Source organism: Akanthomyces muscarius, chromosome 3 (genome assembly GCF_028009165.1).
Source record: "Akanthomyces muscarius strain Ve6 chromosome 3, whole genome shotgun sequence".
NCBI lineage: Eukaryota > Fungi > Ascomycota > Sordariomycetes > Hypocreales > Cordycipitaceae > Akanthomyces > Akanthomyces muscarius.
In genome coordinates this window covers 3,199,954-3,220,865 of record NC_079243.1, presented here as the reverse complement: position 1 = coordinate 3,220,865, position 20,912 = coordinate 3,199,954, and the positions used below count along the sequence as shown (strand labels likewise).

Here is a 20,912-nt window from a genome sequence, read left to right as displayed (position 1 = left end):
CGTTGGTGTTGCGGGAGGCTACAAAGAACCGAGTTCCATGGACACAAATTTCCAATGCTTCACGGAGCTTATCGATATCGATATTCCCTGGGAGCTCTGGTTGAAATTGGGCGGTTTATATTGGGCGACGACGGAGTGGGGTGCTGAGGTGGCTCATGATTGGTCAGATGCTTGAGCTCCGCCGAATCCACGTAGTCTATCTTGGTAGCGTCGGCCGTGCTACCTGGAGCTGCAGCAACTGACGACAATCTGCTTGATCAACCTCCAATCTTCGCCTAGCCCACTCTCCGCAACCATGGGCGCCAGCGACTCTAAGATCGTCTTCAAACGGGGGATATTCCGACTCTCCGAGGAGCGGGATATCCCCGCTGACGATGAATACTGGACTTCGGTACGCCGGCTTCTTCGGTGCATGGCTGCGTACCTGGCTAACCCAAAGACAGTTCTGGGAACTTCCCGAGTCCTCAGAGGATGTATTTAGTCTTTTCTCCCCCGCCGATATACGAAGAAGTCGCGACGAGGCCCTTGAAAATATCGAAACCCTTATCCTCGCCTTGACATCTCGTCTCTTCGTTCTGCGCCACCACCCGTCCTTTCCAGATAGCGAACTGGCCCCCGAAAGGGAGGCACTCAACTGCGTACGAGTGCTGACTCGTATACTGCCCTATCTTTATGAAAAAGAATCGCTGCATCAGTGGGAGGAGAAGTTCTTCTGGGGAGCGAGGAAGAGGAGAACCCGTCAGGCTGTTATCGCAAACGAAGTGCTTTTTGATGAATCGACAGGCGACAAGGAAAATACGGAAGGCGACAAGGAAGTTTTTGAAGATGCAAAACCACTGGCAGAGGAGTTGTTAGATACCATGGTTGATATGCTCTTCTTTTCCGAGTTCACCATACCCAAACAGCAACCCGGACGACCAAAAGTGACGTTTGCGATCTGGCAGAGTGGCGTGGGCTGCAACACAGCAGTGCCAACTACAAAGGAGTTTGAAAGCAATAGATGCGAACTACTAAGATTGATCTTGGCGTTTGCTGGTCGCGGACTATATATGAGCAGCCCGACCTTGACGCAAAACGGAGTGCGAACTCTGACGTACCTTTGCACAAATTCGGACAAGCAGGTTGTGCTTTCGGTGCTCTGCTCTTTACTAAATACGGTATGCCAAATTCTGCAGCTCGTACGACTAAGCTAACATGGTATAGACTCTTAAGTATCACCCAGCGAGCTGGCGCGTACCCTACAACTCGCTAGTCATTCGAGACACCAAGCAGCTCCTCGTTACGCAGTCTCTGCACTTGCTGCTTGCAATGCTCGTCTACACTGTCCCCGAGCATGTTGACCCGTCATCAAGAAAAAACCATTATCGCCATTTCCTCGGCCGACTACATCGACCCCAAGACTTCCAATTCATAGTGGATGGCGTTTCGCGAATCCTCACTCAGCCACTACAGGACAAAACATCATATCTACCTGGGGCTAGCACATCAATAAACCTATCAGCAGAGATGTTGATGCTGTTCTGGGAAATGATCCAATGCAACAAAAGATTCCGCGCCTTTGTCATCGATACGGACAGAGCACATGACTTTATCGTCTTGACGCTCTTCTACGCAATCGAGTACAAGAATGACCCGGCAAAGCAAGGCATCGTTCGCATGTGCGCTTTTTTGCTACAGACCATGAGTGTGGAGAAGAACTTTGGCCTTCATTTGAACAAAAAGTTTGTTGGCCAAGAGAGTCTCCCGCCCGGTATCAGAATCAACTCATTCGACGGCTCATATGCCGACTTCCTCATCCACTCCATATACACCGTCATCACCACCAGCCAAGGCGGCCTCACTGCAATATATCCGGCGCTACTAGCAATCATCAACAACATTGCGCCGTACATTGAGAACCTGGGAGCATCAGGTAGCTCTCAGCTCATGCATCTCTTTGTTCTCATGTCTTCGCCCTCGTTTCTTCTAGCGAACGAAACGAACCACACACTCCTGCGATCTCTGCTGGAATCTATCAATACGATCATTGAGCACAAGTATAAAGAGAACATTCAACTTGTGGTGGCCGTTATGAAAAACAAGAAGCCAATCGAGAACCTGCGAACATTTACCCTCGAAAGCGGCCTAGAAGAAATAGAGCGGCGCAACCGACGGCGCAAAGACGCAAATGGAAATGATGATGCTACTGACTTTGCATCTCGTCGAACATCAGTCGACAGCCACGCATCTGGCAGGAGCCCCGTTGTGGGTCAAACATACCCTCTCGAGGAAGTCGTGGAGGACAGTGCATTTGCCATCGGCGATGAAGAAGATAGCGACGATGAACCGCAAGCGACACCTGCAGCATCGACCACGAGTGAAAGCCGTTCACAAGCGTCTTCGACACCAAACGCCGATGACTCTGTACCAGTGCAGCTGCGTGGCATGTCAGAGAAGGCAAGAGGCAAGCTGCCGGCTGGTACTAGGTCCTTTTCCAGACAAAACAGTACTACAAGCTTGGGTGCCTATTCTGTCGCCGGACAAAGTAGCAGCGGCAACTTCGAGCCGTCAACATACTGGATCGAAAGCTGGCTACCAGAGCTGCCCTTGCATACATTTCTCACAATCATCCAGCAAGTATCGAGTCTGTTGCCACGAAAAGCAGGTCAGGACATGTTTTCGGCGGAAAACATTCAACGCATTCGGGAGATTGATCTTGTGGGTGTCGAAGCGTCGCCAGTTAAGGTGCAGTCTTTTGAATGGTCGCCGCTGTCACTTGGCTGGTATGAGTCAATGCTATGGGGTGTAGTCTACGCGAGCGAGATGCAGATTGCAAAGGGTACCTCTGGCATTTGGACTGGAACCGGTGTCAAGCTTTTCCGGATTCAAGAAACCGCACCTACCGGTCCAACGCTGTCTTCGCCACGCGGCGCAGTTGATGCTGTTGGCAGCAACATTGTATCTCGCATTGGGCAAATGAATCTGCGAGGCGGTGGCGGTGGCGCCTCGAGCGGTGCCTCGGGCGGGAGTGCTCCTCAGACAGGGGGCAATTGAGCGATAATGATTTAACGTATACTTCAGTTTTACTCTCATGGTTGGCGTTGTGTGAAGTCGTTTCTTGTCGCAAGCAGAGAATAGCACTTAATTTAGCCGTATTTGCCCAACACTTACTCAATTGAGAAATCACCAGCACCTGAAAACTCTTTCAAAGTACTAGAAGCTGAGCCAACAATTTTTTGTATTATTCGTGTCAACGCCATGTTGCACTTGTCTCCATGACCATTACCAGTGACAGCTCCGATGCGGGGTGTAGCCGAGCCCATGCGGCAGTGGAACGGCTCGCGCTAAGAACAGGCGACCTTCATTCCACAGACACCAACCACCACGTTTGAGCTCTAGTCAACGTCACCTTTATTTTCTCCAAATTTCTTGCGATTTGCCAGAATTCAAACGCAGCGCAGACGTCTATAGCTGGTCGCATTCTCCGTGGGCTGATTCGGGAGGATCATGCGAGCCGCATCCTCACTCCTTTCGTGACACCTGCGACACGACCCCTGACAACACCCATCTCACGCTCACCATGTCGAATCGCTACGGAGCGCCGCCGAGCCGCGGCGCCAACGGCTACGGCAACTTTGGCAGATCGGAAGAAGAATACGACTCGTATACCGGCGACCCCCGAAACAACGGCCGAAGCGAGCGGTACGGCTTGCCCTCGCAAGGTCCCCCTCCACCGCGCGGCGACCGTGGCGGCAGCAACAGCGGAGGTGGCCCCCCGCCCGTGGTGCGCAGTATGCCCTCGCGCCCTCGGATGACGCAGTCGACGGCAGACAGGCAGATTACCCAAGTGTTGGAGCACATCCGCATCGAGTGGCCATCACTATGTACCGAGGACTGCGTCCCGGTGCAGCTGGCGCTACAGCTGCTTGACGCGAGCTCCGTGGGCCGCGCGCACGACTACCGCAAGTTCCAGGACACGCACACATACCTTCAGGATGCGCTCAAAAACACGGTGCACGAGCATCACCAGGGCTTCAATTCGTCCATCGGCACCTTTCACAAGATCCAGAGCAGCATCCAGGGCTCGCAGCGGCGTGTGCGCGCGCTCAAGGAGTCGCTGGCTAGCGCCACGTCCAGCCTCTGTTCCACCGACCCCGAGCTCAAGAAGCTGTCCGAGTCGTCCGAGGCGTATGACGATTTGTTGCAAACGCTTAACGAGCTAGATGACTTGAGGGCGGTGCCAGATCAGCTTGAGGCGCGCATCTCGGAGAAGCGGTTTCTGACGGCGGTGGATGTGCTACAGAATGCACTGAGAAAGCTGCGACGTCCGGAACTGGATGATATCGGTGCCCTCAATGAATTGCGCAGCTATCTGGTGAACCAGGAAACAGCACTTATGGATATTCTGGTGGAGGAACTGCACGAACATCTCTACCTCAAGTCACCGTATTGCCAGGAGCGCTGGCAGAGTCTGTACAGGAGTCAGGGCGCCTTTACGGATGAATTTACGGATACAGACTCGATCACGCCATTCCATACCATTCTGGAAAGTATGAACATTGAGAAATCAGTGACAGAGGATCCGATGAAGAACCCAGAGGCCGACACATTCTCCTACATTGCTTTGCTGGTCGAGGCTCTTAACAAGCTGGGCCGACTACAAAACGCCGTCGAGACTCTGAAGCAGCGAATGCCCGTCGAGCTTTTTGCCATTGCCAATGAGACAAACAACGAAGTTGACCAGCGCCATCCCAGTTCGCTCCGAGGAGGAACGACAAAGTCTGAGGGTCTCAACATTTACAACTCCCGAGAGACACAAATGCGTGCCGAGGTGATCCATGACCTGCTATGGAGTCTCTATGGTAAATTCGAAGCCATTGGCGAAGGCCATCGCGTGTTCCACGAGTCGATCAAGGCCTTAATCCGACGCGAAGGAGCGGGCAACAATATTGCTTTGCTGGGCAGCTTCAAGGAGCTCTGGAATCTATATCAGAACGAAATTCGATCGCTGTTGCGCAATTACGTCACAACCGACGCAGACGTGTTCCAGTTTGACTCGCCGACCCCAGGAGGCGCGCTACACGGCAAGAAAGACGTGGCACGGGAACATTTGTTCAAGTTTGCCGAGATTGATGCCAAGTCGGTCGATATCAGCACAGAATACGACGCGTTAGAGGGCATTGTGCAGGCCACTGTGCCTGGACTGACTGGCAATGACCGCAAGCAAGGCGCCGATAAACGGCGAGATAGGCTGGCCCTGGATGAAGGAAGCTCACGCCGACACACCATCGGTGGCCACTCGAGCGAGAGCAAGCCACTAGGCTCTCACAAGCCCTTGGTTGAACCCAGCGTATTCAACATGAGTTTGCTTCTGCCGCCAACACTCATCTTCTTGCAACGTCTGCGTACAATTGTGCCGCCGGGGTCTGACCTTGCGACGAGTACGCTGACAACATTCCTGGATAACTTCTTGGTCAATGTCTTCCAACCGCAGCTGGACGAGACACTGACCAAGCTTAGCGACAGTATTCTAGCAGAGATGGACTCGTTTGCGCAAGATGCGAACTTGGCCCAATACTCAAAAATACCTGTATTCAAAGGCACCACTGCATTTTTTCAAATCGTCACGGCGTTTTGCAGGATGCTGGGCACAATCCCGCCTGACCAGGCTCTGAGCTCGCTGCTGGTGACACAGATGATGCGATACTATGAGCGGTGCTTCGACTGGTACAAGCTGCTCGTGACCAAGACGCAGGAGCAAACAAAGGACGCGAACAACCTGCGTGCGGCGGCACGGTTCGCGGTGCAACCCGGCGAGATTCACGAGGTCATGAAGAAGATGTGGCTGTCAGACGAAGAGGACAAGTCGCTAGGTGAAAAGGAGATTCATCTGCTAATTGAGCACACCAACGAGTCGAGGCTGGAGCCGAACGACATTATTCAAGACAGAGAAACGATTACGTCGCTATGCCTGCTGTACACGAGCATGAAGTGGCTGGCGACGAGGATTACGGGTCTACGACACATTACCGCGCATGAGACGGACTCGTCGCGGCAAACAATGGCGCGACAAGGAAACAGGCGCTGGACGTTGATGAACGACCCCAACAAGGCGGCGAACGAGGCCGGCCCAGTTGTGCTACCACTGACGGTGGAAACTGTACAGTACGTCTCTGCCAAATCTGAAACGCCACCTAGGACGTGTCAAGTGCTAACCATGTACACAGGACGTTTGACAACATCGTGTCGTCGTACGAAGAGCTCGCGGGGACGGCGCTGCTGACGCTGCACATGGAAGTGCGGTGCCGCATTGTGCACTCGCTGCGCAACGCGCTGTCGCCCGACGTGGCGCCGTACCTGCTGGAGCAAGAGGTGCGGGAGCCGGACCCGCAGATCCTGAGCCTGAACCTGGAGCTGGTGCTCTTTGACGAGACGATTGCGCGGTACCTGCGAGCCAGGGAGGTGTCGTTTATCCGGACGGGGCTGGGCCTGCTGACGAGCTCGTACCTGGTGGGCAACGCGGGGATGGTGGCGCCCATCAACGCCAAGGGCAGCGGGCGGATGCAGCTCAACATCCTGGTGCTGCAGCAGAACCTCAAGAACGTGGAGCAGGGCGTGGACCTGGCGCGGGCGGCCAACTACTACGCGCTGCTGGACCGCGGGGCGGACGCGGTGATTGCCAAGGCCGAGGCGGACCGCGACAAAAAGATGGGCGAGGAGGCGGGCGCGACGCAGGCGAGCAACACGTTTACGTACGAGGAGCTGCGGGTGCTGCTGGAGCTGTGCATGAGCGAGCAGGTGGCGAGCCCGGACAGGGGCCTGGCGGCGGCGGCAAAGAGGCAGCTGGCGGATAAGCTGCAGGAGTTTAGCGAGAAGGCGTGAGGGGGCAGTCGTGAACAGGACGTGTACGAGCGGAGACTGTGCGATGGCTTGTGATGTGATGCTACCACGGTCATTGTTACGTTGTGATGAAGATATTTGCCCTTTTTTCTTCTTCTATAACGTTAAAGTAAGAGAGCCAAGATAGACATTGAGATGAACTGGCTATTCAACGCTTCAACACCGATTTGGTGACAGTGACTCTAGGCTAGGAGACAGATGAACCAGGCCCGTTCCTTTTCGACGAGTAGCATGTCCCTCTGAACATTGAACGTTTCATTCAGCCTTTACATTACTGATAGCTTGTTACGGCGTGTGGCGTTTGACTAGTCGTTGGCTCTGCGTCTAATTTGGAAGCCGAGGTGCGCCCCTGGTCCGTCTCATCTCAGATGAAACACGGCACAAGACGGGGGGTCACGCGAATCAGGGTGTCAAAAACTCCACAACGCATAGGATGTTTGTGATTGCTTTCATCTTGCATGATATTGCATCGGAGACACGCTTGAACGTGAATTTCTCTTGTCTGCTGTATGTAGCCTGCATGTTGGCCGGCGATGGGGGAAGGGGTGGGATAAGGTTGGGCGAAGAATAAGCGATGCGGGTACATTGGCGACGGGACCAACAAAGCTGAAATCGGAGAGTCTGCGCACGGAGGTGAGCTATTCTCAAAGCAGCGTCGCTTGGTTGGCCACGTTTTTTTTTTTTTTTTTTTAAACCTTTTGCATACACAGATCTGGCCGTAGGCTTCTCATCGTTTATCATTGACAAGAGCCTTCGCGGGTAGGTAGGTATGGATGGCGACGTCGTCCCCAGTGTTGTGCATACCACCGGCCAGTTGTTTATGCACGGTGCCAAGAGTGGATTATTTGTGTAGGTAATCTGTATAAAAGCGGGATATCATGTCCGCTGGGGGAGGCCAGCCGTCATGCGTTGCAACTCGCAGCCCTGTTCATTGACGGGCTCTCTCGTCAAGACTAAAATTGAAATCAAGTACCGGATGGATGACAGATGGCCAGGGCCGTTTCAGAGTTGGGTATTGGAGGATGGGCCAAAAGTGGTGTTCATCAGATCCCCCGGCACACGTTGGCTTGATAGCTTCATGTTTACGTGTATGGACGGCGCTGCAGCCTCTTTTCGGACAACTGGCAGTGCGCCTCGCATGGCTGCTGCCAAGGAACCAGCCGTGGCGGCGGGCTCTGCAGCGTGATGGCGTCGAGGTGCAGGTCTGTAGAACGGCCCCTGGGGCAACGGTCGAGTGTGGCTTGCGACGACGTCAGAAAGGCCGAAAACAGGCTCTGCCGTTGCCAGAGTACTGACTGGTAGAATGAATGGCCAGGTTGCGCTGAAAATAGAGCACCGTACCCAGGAATAGGTTGCAAAGCACCGCCACGAGGCCGGTACCTACGTGGTGCATGCTTTTCTTTGCGACAGGAGGGTTGCATCAACCCAGCAAGGCCCAGCAGCAAGGCAGTGGGCGGACACGAGAGGCGGCACATGGCCGTTTACAGGCAGTTGCATCATGGACTCTGGTGTCAATGTAGAATGTTGACGAGGGTCTCATCTCTTGGCAGGGCTGTGTTTTTTTTTCCTCTCATGGAGAAGAACTTGTTTTTGTTTATTTATCAGGCACCTGTGCACAGCGCCCATGGCATCGTGAGGAGTAGCTCGCAGCACGCCTGGGACACTTGGTCTCCTATTCACATTACAGTTTGCCGGCACACGGCCCGGCACCCAGCAAAGTCGGAAAATAAAGAGGAAATAATGACGAGGAAACGGAGAGCAGAAGAATACCAGTAGTAGCCCAGGAGGTACATGCAATATCCGCAGTGGAGGCACCAGGCACAATGTACCTGGCAAGGACCCCACGGCGTCATCCACAGTCCACTGCGCTGTTAGCTGCGTGGCAGTGGCTCGTCCAGTAAGAGACCGCTATGAGAGCCTGCTCCTCCGTGCCCACAGCGTGGCCCAGCGGGTAGAGCGCCGGGGCTACAGCGCCCTGTTCGCGAAATACTGGTACCTAGGCCGTGGTAGGCTACCGGCTGAGGCAGCCAGGCGTCTAAGAAAAAAAAAAAGGCTACCTAGGTACCTTTGTCAGCGGCGTAATTGGCGGCGCAACCAAGTACCCAGATACCCAGACACGACCCCGTCATTTCAACCAGACAGAAAAGATAAAAAATAAAAAAACCAAGATACTTGTGTCACCACCAAAATCACACGGCGGAGATAAGTACCCCCCTATCGAACGATCCCCATAATCCTCCACCTTGGCCTTGGCTGCTTCCCCTGGTGCCACCACCACCACCACCACAACCACCACCACCACTGTCCACTGTTACCGCCGCCTTCTGCGTCTTCCATCTGGCTTCTGACTTTTGACGGATCCCTGTGCCATCAATTTCCAAAGCTGCCATCTGCATCTTGTCTTCATTCTTTTTTCTCTTCTTTGGCCAGTTCCCCTCTCTTATCGCGCCAACGCAAGCACACACACACACACACACTCACCCATCCAACCCGACAAATCGCTTGGTGTGCGCCCAGGACCCTCGTTTTGACCCCTTTGTCTGCCCGCCAGATAGCATCGAGCCACCGGCCCTGATCCTGTCTTACCAGTACCTGTTTATTGACAGAAACCGCCGACCCCTTTCGCCCATCGTCTTCCCGGTTTTATTCTGCAATTGCCTGACACTGTCTCGGGCCGCTCGAATTATCTGCTTACGCTACTCTTTGTCGTCTTCCACTCCCCCCACACACAACCGCACACATCGACCGCCTGATTGTGACGCGACCGCGACAAAGGAATCCAGCACGCACACACGCACCCCTTGCGATCTGCCGGCGACCCTGACGCGCATTCGGCATCCTCTGCTTGGGTCGCTCTCTAAATTCCGCCATTGCGAGATACATCAACCGATCACAGTCACTTTTCGCCGCGACCTCGCGAGCACCAGACGCCCGCCATGGCGAATTCGTACGCACCCCCTGGCCGCCCTCGCGATCCGCGCAGCGCATCAACCGCTACTGTGTCGGCCGCTAACCATACCACCAGCAGCTTCAGTACCGCATTAAAGTCGTTTTGGCACACGATGACCACTTATGACAGACGTGAGTGACCTCGGACGACCGCATACTCTGCGACTGCTAATCACAGACCTGCCGGTTGATAGATTCCTCCTTTGACTCACCCCAACGAACCGGCCGCCACGTTCCTCTCCGGGACAGCAGATCCGGCATGCTTACCGGCGTCGCCACGGCCTCTGACTCCCGCGCCGACGTTTCCAACTCGTACTTTGACGAAGGCGCTTCCTCCACCCGCTACGAAGGCGGCGGCGGCCCCTCCACCCCCAACGGCTCCTACTCGCCCGGCCTGCGCTCCTCGGTCGCCAAGCAGGCCAACGCCGACGGCTTCGAGGTCCAAGGCCAGGGCGATGTCCAGATGCAGGCCTTTTCCGACGGCTTGCCCCCGCCCCCTCCTGTCCAGCACTCCTGGCATCGCATAGACAGCTGGGCCGAGGAAAACTACTTTGAGCTCTTTGACCAGCTCGGCGAGGGCTGCACCATCAACGACCTCAACGACCTCGAACACCAGCTCGACTGCTCACTGCCCCAGGATGTCCGCGACTCGCTCATGGTTCACGATGGCCAAGAACGCGGCGGCACTCCCACCGGCATCATCTTTAGCGGTATGCTCATGGACGCCGAGGAGGTTGTCCAGGAGTGGGAGACTTGGAGGCGGGTCAACGAGCAGTACTTGTTGGACGCCGCCAACAACCGCCCTGTTCCTCGTCCTTCTAGCCAGGACAATGGCGAGAGCTCCTCGCGCCAACGACCTCCCTCTTCCTCCTCCAACCCCGACGCCTGGCAAGAAAACCTGCTCCAGAAGCAGGACTGCGTGCCTGCCAACAGCATCCGAAAGGCGTACGCCCACGCGGGCTGGATCCCCCTCGTCCGCGACTGGGGCGGCAACAACTTGGCGGTCGACCTGGCTCCTGGCCCTGCCGGCCGTTGGGGTCAGATCATCCTGTTTGGCCGCGACTACGACACCAAGTACGTCGTCGCCCGCTCCTGGGGTGCGTTCCTGGCCCTTGTTGCCGACGACCTCAACTCGGGCAAGTGGTACGTCGACGAAGACACCAACGAGCTCAAGCTTCGCGAATTCAAGGAGACTCGCATTGAGCCGTCGTACTTTAACATTCTGCGATGGCGCATGGACCAGAAATACGGACGCCGCGCCGCCGCCGCCGGCAAGAGGAGGTCCATGGCCTCTCCCAAGGCCGGATCGCCCCTGGGCAGCCGGTCCGGCTCGCCCTACGCCAGCCCCGTTGACGCCCCCAACGGCGACGCCCGCGGCCGCTCGATGCAGCGTCTTAAGATATCGTCGCCTCTGACCAGCCCCGGCCGCCGCGGGTTCGGAAAGCCCCCGCCTCTGAGTAGGGTGACGGAGGAGATGGTGATGCCCATCCTGGCCGACGCCGAGATAGAACCGACGACGCTGGTCGAGGTCGAGGAGGAGCCCGACTCACCCGGAAGCAGCCAGGATCTCAAGAGCCCGATGAGCGCGACGGCGATGCCGCTCGCGGGCCGCCGCCAATCCGACCTCCTCAAGGACAAGGAGAACGAGCCTCCCAAGGCCAACGGCAAGCAGCCCGAGGTTGCCGACGGCGCCATGAAGACGATTGAGATTTAAAGTGTAAAGACACAAGCAGCATATTGGGAGGAGGCATTGAACAATACGATTGCATGACTTGATGGTGTCTGAGGCAGGGACTCGTTTCTCGAGCCCGGACGTTTAGTACCAACTGCTCTTTTTTTGGCGTTTACGGTGTCGCTGACTTGCCCTGGGGGTAATTGATTGCCTCTTGTTTTTTTTACCTTTGTTATTTTATATCTAGTATAGTGGCCTTGCAAGACTGGGCAGGCCATCTGGTTTTCACGACAGGTGAATATTATTTACCGTGGCATTAACGGCCCGACTGAGGGCTGGATTGTATGAGGACATTGATGCTTGTTGAAGTAGTCTGTACAATAATCACGTTATTCTTTATCCTTAACATCATCCTTGTGAATGTTGGTTTCATGTGACAGCTATCCAGAGGACATGTACACTTTCACCAGGAAATACTAAACTTTGGGTATTAAATTCGCGAATGGGTTGAATTTGTTCATTGCCCTGATTCACATGGTCTTTTTTTCATGCACAGGGCCCTTTCGAGGCTGAAGAGGATTCCTGGCTGGTGGAACCTCGGCGGCTATTCGAGCAAGCCGATTTGTGTGTCCCACCCCAAGAAGCCGCAAGCTTTCAACATGTGGCGGCGATGAGACGGAGCAGTAAGTAGTTGGCTAGTGCGGTGTGGTACGCGCCCACGCTACTGCAGGCGTGTGTTGTTCAGCCTTGTTGTCTCATGCCATCTCGGATTGAAACATGTACGCAGCATACGAAGAACATCATGTTTGACAGGGTCTGTCGAGTTCTGCGCGGGAAAGGAGAAAAAAAAAAAAAAAAAAGGGGGAAAAAGAAAAGCGGGAAGGAAGAAAAACGATGAGTGGTTCACAGTCAGGAAAATGAAAGTGTCGGGGATATGAATTCCTGCAAGTTGGCATCGTCGTTTGGAGGTTGTGAGTAGGGCTGTGTAAATGGGACGGCCGCTTGAGACCGCCACATGCAGGTCTAGGTAAACACTAGATGTCTAGGGCCGTATCGTCGGCCCAATAATCACCATTTAGCTGCCCAATGGAGCTTTGGAAGTAGACACCAGCAAACAAAGTAAAGATGGCTTTCCGTTGTAAGCCCTGCGATGGCGCACCAACGGGACGGATCTGCAGGCCTCCCAAGGTAGGGATCCGTTGAAGCGGCTACGGCCACGCCGGCGCGGAACTTGCTGGCAATTTTCTTGTTTGTCTAGTTTTATCAAAATAAAGTGTAAAGACGAGACTTGTTGGGTAGCGTCAGTTATTAGGTGTAGGGCGTCTGCAGAGTAGTATTCCCCTGCGGCTCGTCTTTTCTTACACGCTCTTCTTTCCCCATACATCCTTTTCGTTTTTTCCCTCGACCCTTTCTCCTTATTTCACAACCTCTCCCTCCTTGCTTTCTGGTTGCTATTTTGAGCCTTTTTCTTTTCCAACCCCGTCGTTACCCCAGAGCCTATGCGATAGAAAGGGTCCTGCGCTGCTGGCCCTCGCAAGTGTCTCATGAACCATGGACGACGGCCCGATCCGCACCGTCATCAAGACGTTTTCCTTTAAACCGCCGCTCATAAAGATTAATAGCATCCCTGTCGAAAACAAGGACGATGATGAAACGACGATTGGTGAGAGTACACGTCTTGCTCTCGTCCCGCCGTCCTCGTCCAAGGCCAGTTCTGTCACATTCGTGGAAGAGAATCCCCATGATGCATACGCCAATCCCGACCCGATAGGTACTGTTTCTTCAGAACCCGACAAGTTTTTGCCCTGTTCTCTAACGGGCACAGTTCACACGCACGGCTGGAAGCCAGAAACGATGCAGTCCCCCGTCCTCCTCGCCCTCGCCCTCGCTTCCCTGCTCATCGCCGCTCTCCTCGAGATTCTTGCGCAGAAAAGCGCCACTGATGGTGCGCTCTCCATTGTGGCCACCGCCGAGGACATACCACCACTCGTCAGCTTTTCATACTTGTATCTGCCGACGATCGTAGCAGTCCTCTACAGTCTGGCGTGGAACTGGGTCGATTTGGACGTGAAGCGCATGCAGCCTTGGCTGCAGCTGAGTAGAGAAAAGGGCGCGCTCGGCAAGGACTCCTTATTTTTGGACTATCCCGTGGATTTCGTGGCCTTTGTCCCTTTTAAAGCGGCAAAGAAAAGGTCTGTGTTGTCCAACGCTTCACTTGCACAACGTCCCGACTAACACCGAGATCCAGGCACTGGGCAGTCTTTTACTCTGGCACCATCGTCGTTCTCGTCTTTTGGCTACTTACCCCGATGCAGGGCGCCGTCTTCGGCACTGCACCCGTCATGGTAAGCCACACGACCAACATGTCGCATCCCATGGCCCTCGTTGAGGCCTCCCAGCAAGCCCAGCTCCTGGACCCAGCCGTCCTCAACGCCGGCTACGCCATCACCTGGCTCAGCCAGGAGTATCCCGCCTTTACGACGCCCGACTACGCCCTCCTGCCCTTTTCGCCTTGCACCGCGAGCCACTTCCCCGCGCCGGCCGCCAACTGGACCGGCCGCACCGTGCGGTACTGGACCGAGCTCGCGTGCCGCCCCGCCATCGTCGAGCGCCATCCGGCGCTCTCGTGGGGGCCGGTCGTGGCCGACTTTCTCGACGGCCGCGGCTGCAACGCCTCGAACATCATGGTGCACCCGGGCCTCCGGGGCATACCGCGCTACATGATGCTGTACGTCGGCTACCAGGACAGCGCCTGGGCCGAAGTCACCCTCGACACCAGCCCAGGGTGCCGCGGCCGCCCGGGCGCCGGCGGCAGCGCCGGCGCCGGCGGCGCCTGGAACGAGTTTCTCGCCACTTGGTCCGAGTGGGACAACAGCACCACGCCGCGAACCTCCGAGGTCCGCGGCGCCTTTTGCGAGACGTCGTACTGGCGGCAGCCCGTCACGGCGACCGTCGACGCCGCGACGCTCCGGCCCCTCGACGGCACCGTCGCGCCGCTCGCCGCGCCGGAGCGGCTGCCCGACGACGACAGCGTTTTCAACGCCTCGGCGTTTCAGTTCCTCCTCGGCGCGGGCGTCTCGTCGGTCGAGGGCGCGCCGCGCGAGTACCCGTTCACGACCCTGCTGGAGCAGTTTGCGCGGCTGGTCGACGCCGAGCTGCCGTTTCCGCTGTCGCCCATGCTCGGCTTCGCAATCGGCCTCTCGCGCGCCGGCAACGTCTCCACGGCGCGGTTTGCCGACCTGGACGTCGTGCGCGCGGCGTTTGGCGCGGCGCACCGCATGCTCTTCTCCGTCGCGTTCCAGCGCCTCCTCGTCAACTCGACTGGCACGCCCGGCGTCGCTGGGGGGCAGGCACATGTCGCCCGCTACGGCGTCGTGGTGAGCCGCGCCTTTTCGGCGCTCGTGGAGGGCGTCCTGGGCCTCGTTGCCGTCATGACGCTGCTTCTGCTCTGGACGTGCCGGCGCGCGCCGAGCATGCTCTCCGAGGACATGTCGTCGCTCAGTTCGCTGGTGGCGCTTGTCCGCCAAAGCGGCGGCGGCGGTGGCGGCGACGACGGCACAGAGCTGCAGGATGTGTTTGCCGGGACGGGCCACATGGGCGAGGATGAGCTGCGGTGCCGGCTGGGCGGGTATCGGTTCCAACTGCGGTGTGGCTGTCATGACGGGTCGTCGTCGTTGTCGTCCGGGATGCCGACGATGCGCGTCACGGGCCGCCCAGACTATGAGGAGCAGCAGACGGAGGAGAGCGGGCGTCTGAAAGACGAGTTTAGACCAGCGGGGTATCTGGCGCCGATCAAGCCCGTCGTGCTGCGTACATGGACCGGCGTCGTTTTCTGGGTTGTCATTGCGACGGCGACGGGCGTGCTGGTCTGCCTCAAGCAAAAGGACTCGGAGCTAGGTGGTGAGCTATTCACGATGCCCCGACAACCACGGCAAGAACTCGGTTCTTGACCCGAGCAAGAACACCAACTCACATGTCGTGCTGTCATAGGTCTCCCGCTGCCATCCATGAACCCCGAGGTCAACACGATGCTGACCAGCTACCTGCCGACCGTCTTTTCCACCCTCGTCGAGCCCGTGTGGGTGCTGCTGAACCGGTACTACTGCATCCTGCAGCCGTTCTACGACCTCGTCTCCCCGCGGCAGCGCAAGTCGACCGAGCCGGCCATGCAGTCGCGCTACATGGCCCTCCCGCCGCAGCTCGTCTTCTGGCGCGCCATCCGGGCCCGGCACCTCCTCCTCGCGGCCGTGTGCATGACGGCGCTTCTGGGCAACGTGCTCGCCGTCGGGCTCGGCGCGCTCTTCAAGGAGCTGCCAAAGAGGATCACCCTGCCGCGGACCTTTGCCGTGCTCCGCCAGCCTGTTCTGGTTGACCTCCAGATGGGGGGCGGGAATTCAGCCGTGCGCGGCTCCTCGCTGTACGACGACCCGTACTACGTCGTCATGGCCAATTTCAGCTACGGCACCCCGCTGCCCGCCTGGACGACGTCTGACTTTTCTTTTTTGCCTCTGGGCGGTATCCGTGCGTCTGGCTCCTCTTCCTCATCCGACTCGAGTCTCTTCTCGGGCGAGACCGTCGGCTTCGGCGTCGACGCCAACTGCCGCGCCGTCGGCACGTACAAGTCGGACGGCCTGCCTCCCGAGGTGCCTGTTTCGTTTCTCAATGCCGACCCCGCCGCCGTCGCCGCCGCGCTCTGCCCGGCGACGTACCGACTCCAGTCGCCGCTGCTCAACACAACGGGCTATGAGATGCCGACGGAGCTGTTGGCCCTCGAAATCGTCGAGACCGCTGGGTCGGGCTACAGACACACCGTCTGCGATGAGACGCTCCTCGTCGGCTGGGCGCGGGCTGCCCTCCGCAACCGCACCGGCGAGATGCACACCTCGCTGGTGGCGTGCAGCCCGACGCTCCGCACCGCGCGGTTCCGCATCTCGTTTGACCGGGCCGGCCACGTCTTCGACTCAGTCCCCGTGGGCGACTTTGGCTCCGTCTGGCCGTACCAAAACCGCTCACTGGCAAACACGCAGCCGCTCCTGTCGTCTCTGCATGGAATGCTCCGGAGCGGGGCGAAGCTCCGCTGGCACAACGACACAGTGTCACACGATTGGTTCAACTACCTCCTCAAGGTCTACAGCCCGGGCACCTATGCCGTGACCGATCCCGCCGCGCCGCTGCCGGACCCCGCCGTGATGGCTCCGTCCGTGGCGGCCGTCTACCGGACCATCTTTGCCGCGGTGCTGAGCCTTAACCCGGACATGTTCCTCGCAGGCGCGCCGCCCGGCGCCGTCGCGACGGGCACGGAGGCGCGGCAGGAGCAGCGCGTCTTCATATCGACGTCGGCCTTTGCCGTCAGCGGCGTGGTTCTCGGCGTCTACGTGGCCATGGCGGTGGCGTACTATGCTTTGGCCGTCAAGATCTTCCTGCCGAGGATGCCGTCCTCGGTTGGGTCCCAGCTGTCGTACATTGCGCCAAGCAGCATGGCCACGGCGGCGGATATGCGCAAGGGCATGCGTGTGCTGTTTGGGCGCTATGTTGGACACAACGGCAGGGCGCAAATCGGGATCGACTACGCTGATAGAATCGTGCCGCTGGATATAAAGAGGCTCAACGATGGAGATACGCGGCCCAGGAAGTGGTCAAATTTACGGTTCAGAAGGCCGCCAAGTAGAGCAGAGACATGGCTTTAGATGTGTCAGCTACATTCACGTAATTCACGATGCAATGCTTAACTAACTGTCGAATCCTACTCTTTATTGATGCTCTAAGCAGTGGTATAGACGATGTGTAAATCTCATCACAAATAGCTAAAACCCACTTCGAGGTGGATGCATGCAAACGAAAGCTATATATATATATAGGAATCGCAACCCTGCCCGCCGGAAACGATCCGCTTGACACACGGCAAGAATGCTTCATAATGCTGTGTCCATCCAAATACAAGAGCTGCTTAGGCGCGGAGAGCGCGGCGCATGGCTCGTTTGCCTGGAGAGGCAGCCATCTTTAGGTCGCTAGACTCGCCCGCCTCACAGGAGACACCGGCAGCCATGCCCTGGACAGCAGACCACATGCCACTGGCGCAGCGCTGGAAAGACTTGCCGCCGATGCAATTCCATTGGCCTTCGGTAGAGCAGGCCGAGCCCGCCGCATGGCCACCGCCAGGGCTGGGGTTGGCGGGAGCCGAAGTGGGAACGGGCATAGAGCTCATGGCAGGTGGCATAGAGCTCATGGCAGGGACAGAAGAGTTGCCAGTACTGGGCACCTGAGTGGGATCGGGTTGGGGGTTCTGGGACGTAATGAAGACGCCACCAGGAACACTGGCGCTAGGTGCGCCGGCATCGTTTGTAGGCATAGAGGGGCTTGGTGCGGCAGAGGCAGTGGGCGCGGGAGCGCTTTCACCGCCAGCAGCTGATGTAGAGGGTGCGGCACCAGTACCGGACTTAACACAACCAGCAGTAGGAGCCTGTAATGCGCTGCTAGTCTTTTCGCCGAACCTGTCAACGTCTGTGCCGGGAAACGGAAATTTGACATCAGTGTCTGCAGCAATCTTGCAGCCGGCGGGACCGAAGATATTGGCAGTGAACATCTCGGGAAGACCGTTCATGAAGCTCTGGGAGCCACCGTTTCCAGTGACTGACAAGGGGGCGCAGTTCATGTACATTTCTCGGTTGCCGACCTTGTTGAACCAAGTCCAGGCAAGAGTGTAGTTGCCGGCGGCGAGCTCCTTGGGTATGGTGTAATCATACGTGTATGGGACTTTAGCCTCGGCGCTGTTACCTATATTTCCAGTTTGGTCTTTTGCAGGGCAGCCACCCTCGATAGACTTGATAACCCTCCAAACGGAGTCCTTGGTGGGCTTGAGGTCGGTGGTGATGGAGACCTGGCAAGAGCCACCACCGTGCACGGCAGTGCCCTGAAATTCGAGTTGCTGCTTGCTGCCCTGAGCATAAACGTTGCTTGCACCCTGAGCGTCGTAGACACCGTCGCGCATCTTGCATGGAAAGTCGCCGCCATCCTCCTTGAGAGGAAAGTTGGTGAGTGAGCTCTTGCCATATGGCACGGGATTGGTGATTATAATGTGGGAACTGGCAATGGCAACCAGGCCAGATAAGACGATAGATTTGGTGAACATGGTTTTTTTTTTTTCGGTTTTTATAAATTTGCGTATAAGGATTGTATTGAGGCTGGTGGTGAAAAAGTGAGAATCAGACGTTCCAGACGGAGATTCAGAGTCGGTTGAGTTGGTTGGGTTGGTTGGATTATTCGGGGAGTAGTCTCTGTCTTAAGTAGGAATATCATGTTAGTGGAATGCGCACCATGGGAGTCGTGAATTTGTGCAGAGTGACAAAAGGCTTTGTGCATATATGTGTTCATCTCGCTTGCAGCGCAAAGAAATAGGAATGCAGGCAGTCACTGAGATGGCTCAAAGACGGGAGTTGTGCAGGGTTGCACGTGTACCGTTTGACAACCAAGACAGCCAACACTTGAGGAAAAAGTAGCAGACATCGGCTGAAACTTACCAAATGGCCAGCGTCTGTAGAAGCAAAGGCAGACTGCGCTCGTGATGAAAGTATCGAGTTCTCGTGGGTATCAAATGAAAATGTGTAACGAGCACCAGGCGTGTCACTGCAGCAAAAGAGTGCTGTAAAGAGTGGATGAAAGCAAAGGTCTAGCCTGTAAAGAAGAAGAAAGAAAAGAGAACAGGAAACGGAGAGCAACTATTGGCTCTTTTCTAGAGAAGAAAGAAAAGTGATGAGTGAGTCAGATGGCAAGGAAGAGAAGGACTCAGACGAGGTGGCGCCAAAGGGTCTTATACGGCGATGACGGTATACACATGCCTAGTCGAGGCACGAGGCCGACGTATGACAGCAGCACCTACAGACTACAGGCAAAGATGGAAGAAACGAGAGACAGGGAGCGGCCGTTCTACCGAACCAGAACAGGCAGAAGCAAGGGACGGGGCGGCATCCACTGGCTAGCGAGCGGCCAAGGAGAAACAAGTCGTGGAGCTCATGGCGGTGGCCCGAGAAGCTAGCAACGAGAGGGGCGCGGTTCTGTCCTTGGGACGGTAGATCGTCTCCTGGCGATCCGATACTGGCGGCGGCGGAGGTACCAGTCACGCAGCCCAGTGGCATGGATGTACTGGTAAGTCGATGGCTGTATGCCAGTGGCTTGGGTGGGCGTCGAGAACGGATTAGGAAAAAAACGCACAGGCACAGTGGGCCGTGAGCAGAATCCCTTTCAACCTATCAGTTTCGAAGCAACGGGCGGGTGGAGAGGTCGTGGTGCGTGCCCCTGTTGGCCGAAGAAGAAAAGGGCCCGAAGGGTCAAGGTGAGATGGTGGTGACTGGCTGGTGTTGATGGGCTGCTGCGGTTTCAGAGCCTCATGCCAACCTGCGCCAAGTGGGCTGAGGAGACGTCAAGTCCCGTCAGGGGACTGCATCTGAAGAGCCAGCTCTGCCTTTGCCCTTGCTTTTCGCGGTATCTCTTGCCCGATCTCTTGCAAAATGCATCGACGGAAGCTTCTCTGCCGCGATTTCTTGTATTTCCTCTTCTGCTGTTTTTTCCGGCGACTTTCCTTCTTTACGGCGCATCGTCTGCTTCCTTTGGCCATTGCCTCTTTCACCATTCACATCGATTCGGGCGGACGCCAACTAGTCAGGGATCTGCAGAGACAGGGGTTCGCGCGGCGTGGGGAAGACCAGACACAGGCAGCGCCAGCCCAGCACAACAATGCCCGGCGGACGCATTCTTTAGCTGAGCGGTGGTGAATGCAGGTGACTGGCCAGCGACGCTGAAGAATGTATGCAGCCGGGATGACGATGCGTGTCAAGTGTTGTTGATGATGAAGACGATGATGCCGTGATTCAAACAAAGCTCCGAAACACAGTGTTACTGGTCACCACCGACTTCTTTTGTGACTGGAGTTTTGCTCGCATGTTTGTACGACCTGTATCGGCAGCTCATCAAGTCGCAGGATGCTGCCGAGGTGCCCTATCATCTTTCTCAATGGCGGGCTGACACACGAGAGCGTGTAGCCAATGGCTTGGAGGAGTTGATGCGAATGGCGGAAAGGAGCTTGACTAACTAGCAGAAAAGGGCCAGCCAGTGGGAGGAATGCAGACCGCCATTGTTGCCAACTGGCACAGGCCCGCTTTTCTTCTCTGACACCGAAGACTAGCCCATCCCCGATTGCAATAGCAATGCCCAACATAAAAGACGAAGATACATATATGGCTTCATGCCAACGGCCTCCGTTTCGTCCTGAAAGCCACGGCGACTACATAATCAATCACTTGACGCCAAGATGTCGACAATGTGTTCTTGCTCCACAAGGTCGTCTCGCTTGTACGCTCCAGGCCCGCCTCGTCTATACACCTCCCTCTTCTCTTTTTTTTATATTGAAAAAAGAAAG

At 56.5% G+C, this 20,912-nt stretch overlaps 7 protein-coding genes across 9 annotated transcripts; 4 read left to right on the top strand and 3 right to left on the bottom strand.

Annotated features, from left to right (window-relative positions):
* Nucleotides 1-295: 295 nt before the first annotated feature.
* Nucleotides 296-3,033, top strand: LMH87_002419 (uncharacterized protein; the record flags this gene model as incomplete). Its single annotated transcript, XM_056193872.1, has 3 exons — nucleotides 296-391; nucleotides 444-1,157; nucleotides 1,204-3,033. The coding sequence occupies 3 exons, from the start codon at nucleotides 296-298 to the stop codon at nucleotides 3,031-3,033; spliced, it is 2,640 nt and encodes an 879-aa protein (XP_056050866.1).
* Nucleotides 3,034-3,559: 526 nt separating this feature from the next.
* On the top strand, nucleotides 3,560-6,861 carry LMH87_002418 (uncharacterized protein; the record flags this gene model as incomplete). The annotated part of the gene is made up of 2 exons (XM_056193871.1): nucleotides 3,560-6,144; nucleotides 6,207-6,861. 2 exons carry the CDS (start codon nucleotides 3,560-3,562, stop codon nucleotides 6,859-6,861), a joined length of 3,240 nt encoding a protein of 1,079 aa, XP_056050865.1.
* A 1,100-nt stretch (nucleotides 6,862-7,961) lies between these two features.
* On the bottom strand, nucleotides 7,962-8,272 carry LMH87_002417 (uncharacterized protein; the record flags this gene model as incomplete). Its single annotated transcript, XM_056193870.1, has 2 exons — nucleotides 7,962-8,119; nucleotides 8,176-8,272. 2 exons carry the CDS (start codon nucleotides 8,270-8,272, stop codon nucleotides 7,962-7,964), a joined length of 255 nt encoding a protein of 84 aa, XP_056050864.1.
* Nucleotides 8,273-9,815: 1,543 nt separating this feature from the next.
* On the top strand, nucleotides 9,816-11,542 carry LMH87_002416 (uncharacterized protein; the record flags this gene model as incomplete). 2 transcript variants are annotated; one of them, XM_056193869.1, is made up of 3 exons in its annotated part: nucleotides 9,816-9,826; nucleotides 9,908-9,960; nucleotides 10,023-11,542. In XM_056193869.1, 3 exons carry the CDS (start codon nucleotides 9,816-9,818, stop codon nucleotides 11,540-11,542), a joined length of 1,584 nt encoding a protein of 527 aa, XP_056050863.1. The 2 variants fall into 2 exon arrangements, with proteins under 2 accessions (XP_056050863.1, XP_056050862.1); XM_056193868.1 differs by having other exon boundaries at nucleotides 9,905-9,960.
* A 1,509-nt stretch (nucleotides 11,543-13,051) lies between these two features.
* Nucleotides 13,052-17,187, top strand: LMH87_002415 (uncharacterized protein; the record flags this gene model as incomplete). The annotated part of the gene is made up of 4 exons (XM_056193867.1): nucleotides 13,052-13,271; nucleotides 13,326-13,692; nucleotides 13,749-15,400; nucleotides 15,491-17,187. 4 exons carry the CDS (start codon nucleotides 13,052-13,054, stop codon nucleotides 17,185-17,187), a joined length of 3,936 nt encoding a protein of 1,311 aa, XP_056050861.1.
* Nucleotides 17,188-17,447: 260 nt separating this feature from the next.
* Nucleotides 17,448-18,629, bottom strand: LMH87_002414 (uncharacterized protein; the record flags this gene model as incomplete). Of its 2 annotated transcripts, none has more annotated exons than XM_056193865.1 (1): nucleotides 17,448-18,629. In XM_056193865.1, one exon carries the CDS (start codon nucleotides 18,627-18,629, stop codon nucleotides 17,448-17,450), a length of 1,182 nt encoding a protein of 393 aa, XP_056050859.1. The 2 variants fall into 2 exon arrangements, with proteins under 2 accessions (XP_056050859.1, XP_056050860.1); XM_056193866.1 differs by having other exon boundaries at nucleotides 17,448-18,101.
* Nucleotides 18,630-18,649: 20 nt separating this feature from the next.
* Nucleotides 18,650-19,632, bottom strand: LMH87_002413 (uncharacterized protein; the record flags this gene model as incomplete). The annotated part of the gene is made up of 3 exons (XM_056193864.1): nucleotides 18,650-18,778; nucleotides 19,018-19,123; nucleotides 19,433-19,632. The coding sequence occupies 3 exons, from the start codon at nucleotides 19,630-19,632 to the stop codon at nucleotides 18,650-18,652; spliced, it is 435 nt and encodes a 144-aa protein (XP_056050858.1).
* Nucleotides 19,633-20,912: the final 1,280 nt, after the last annotated feature.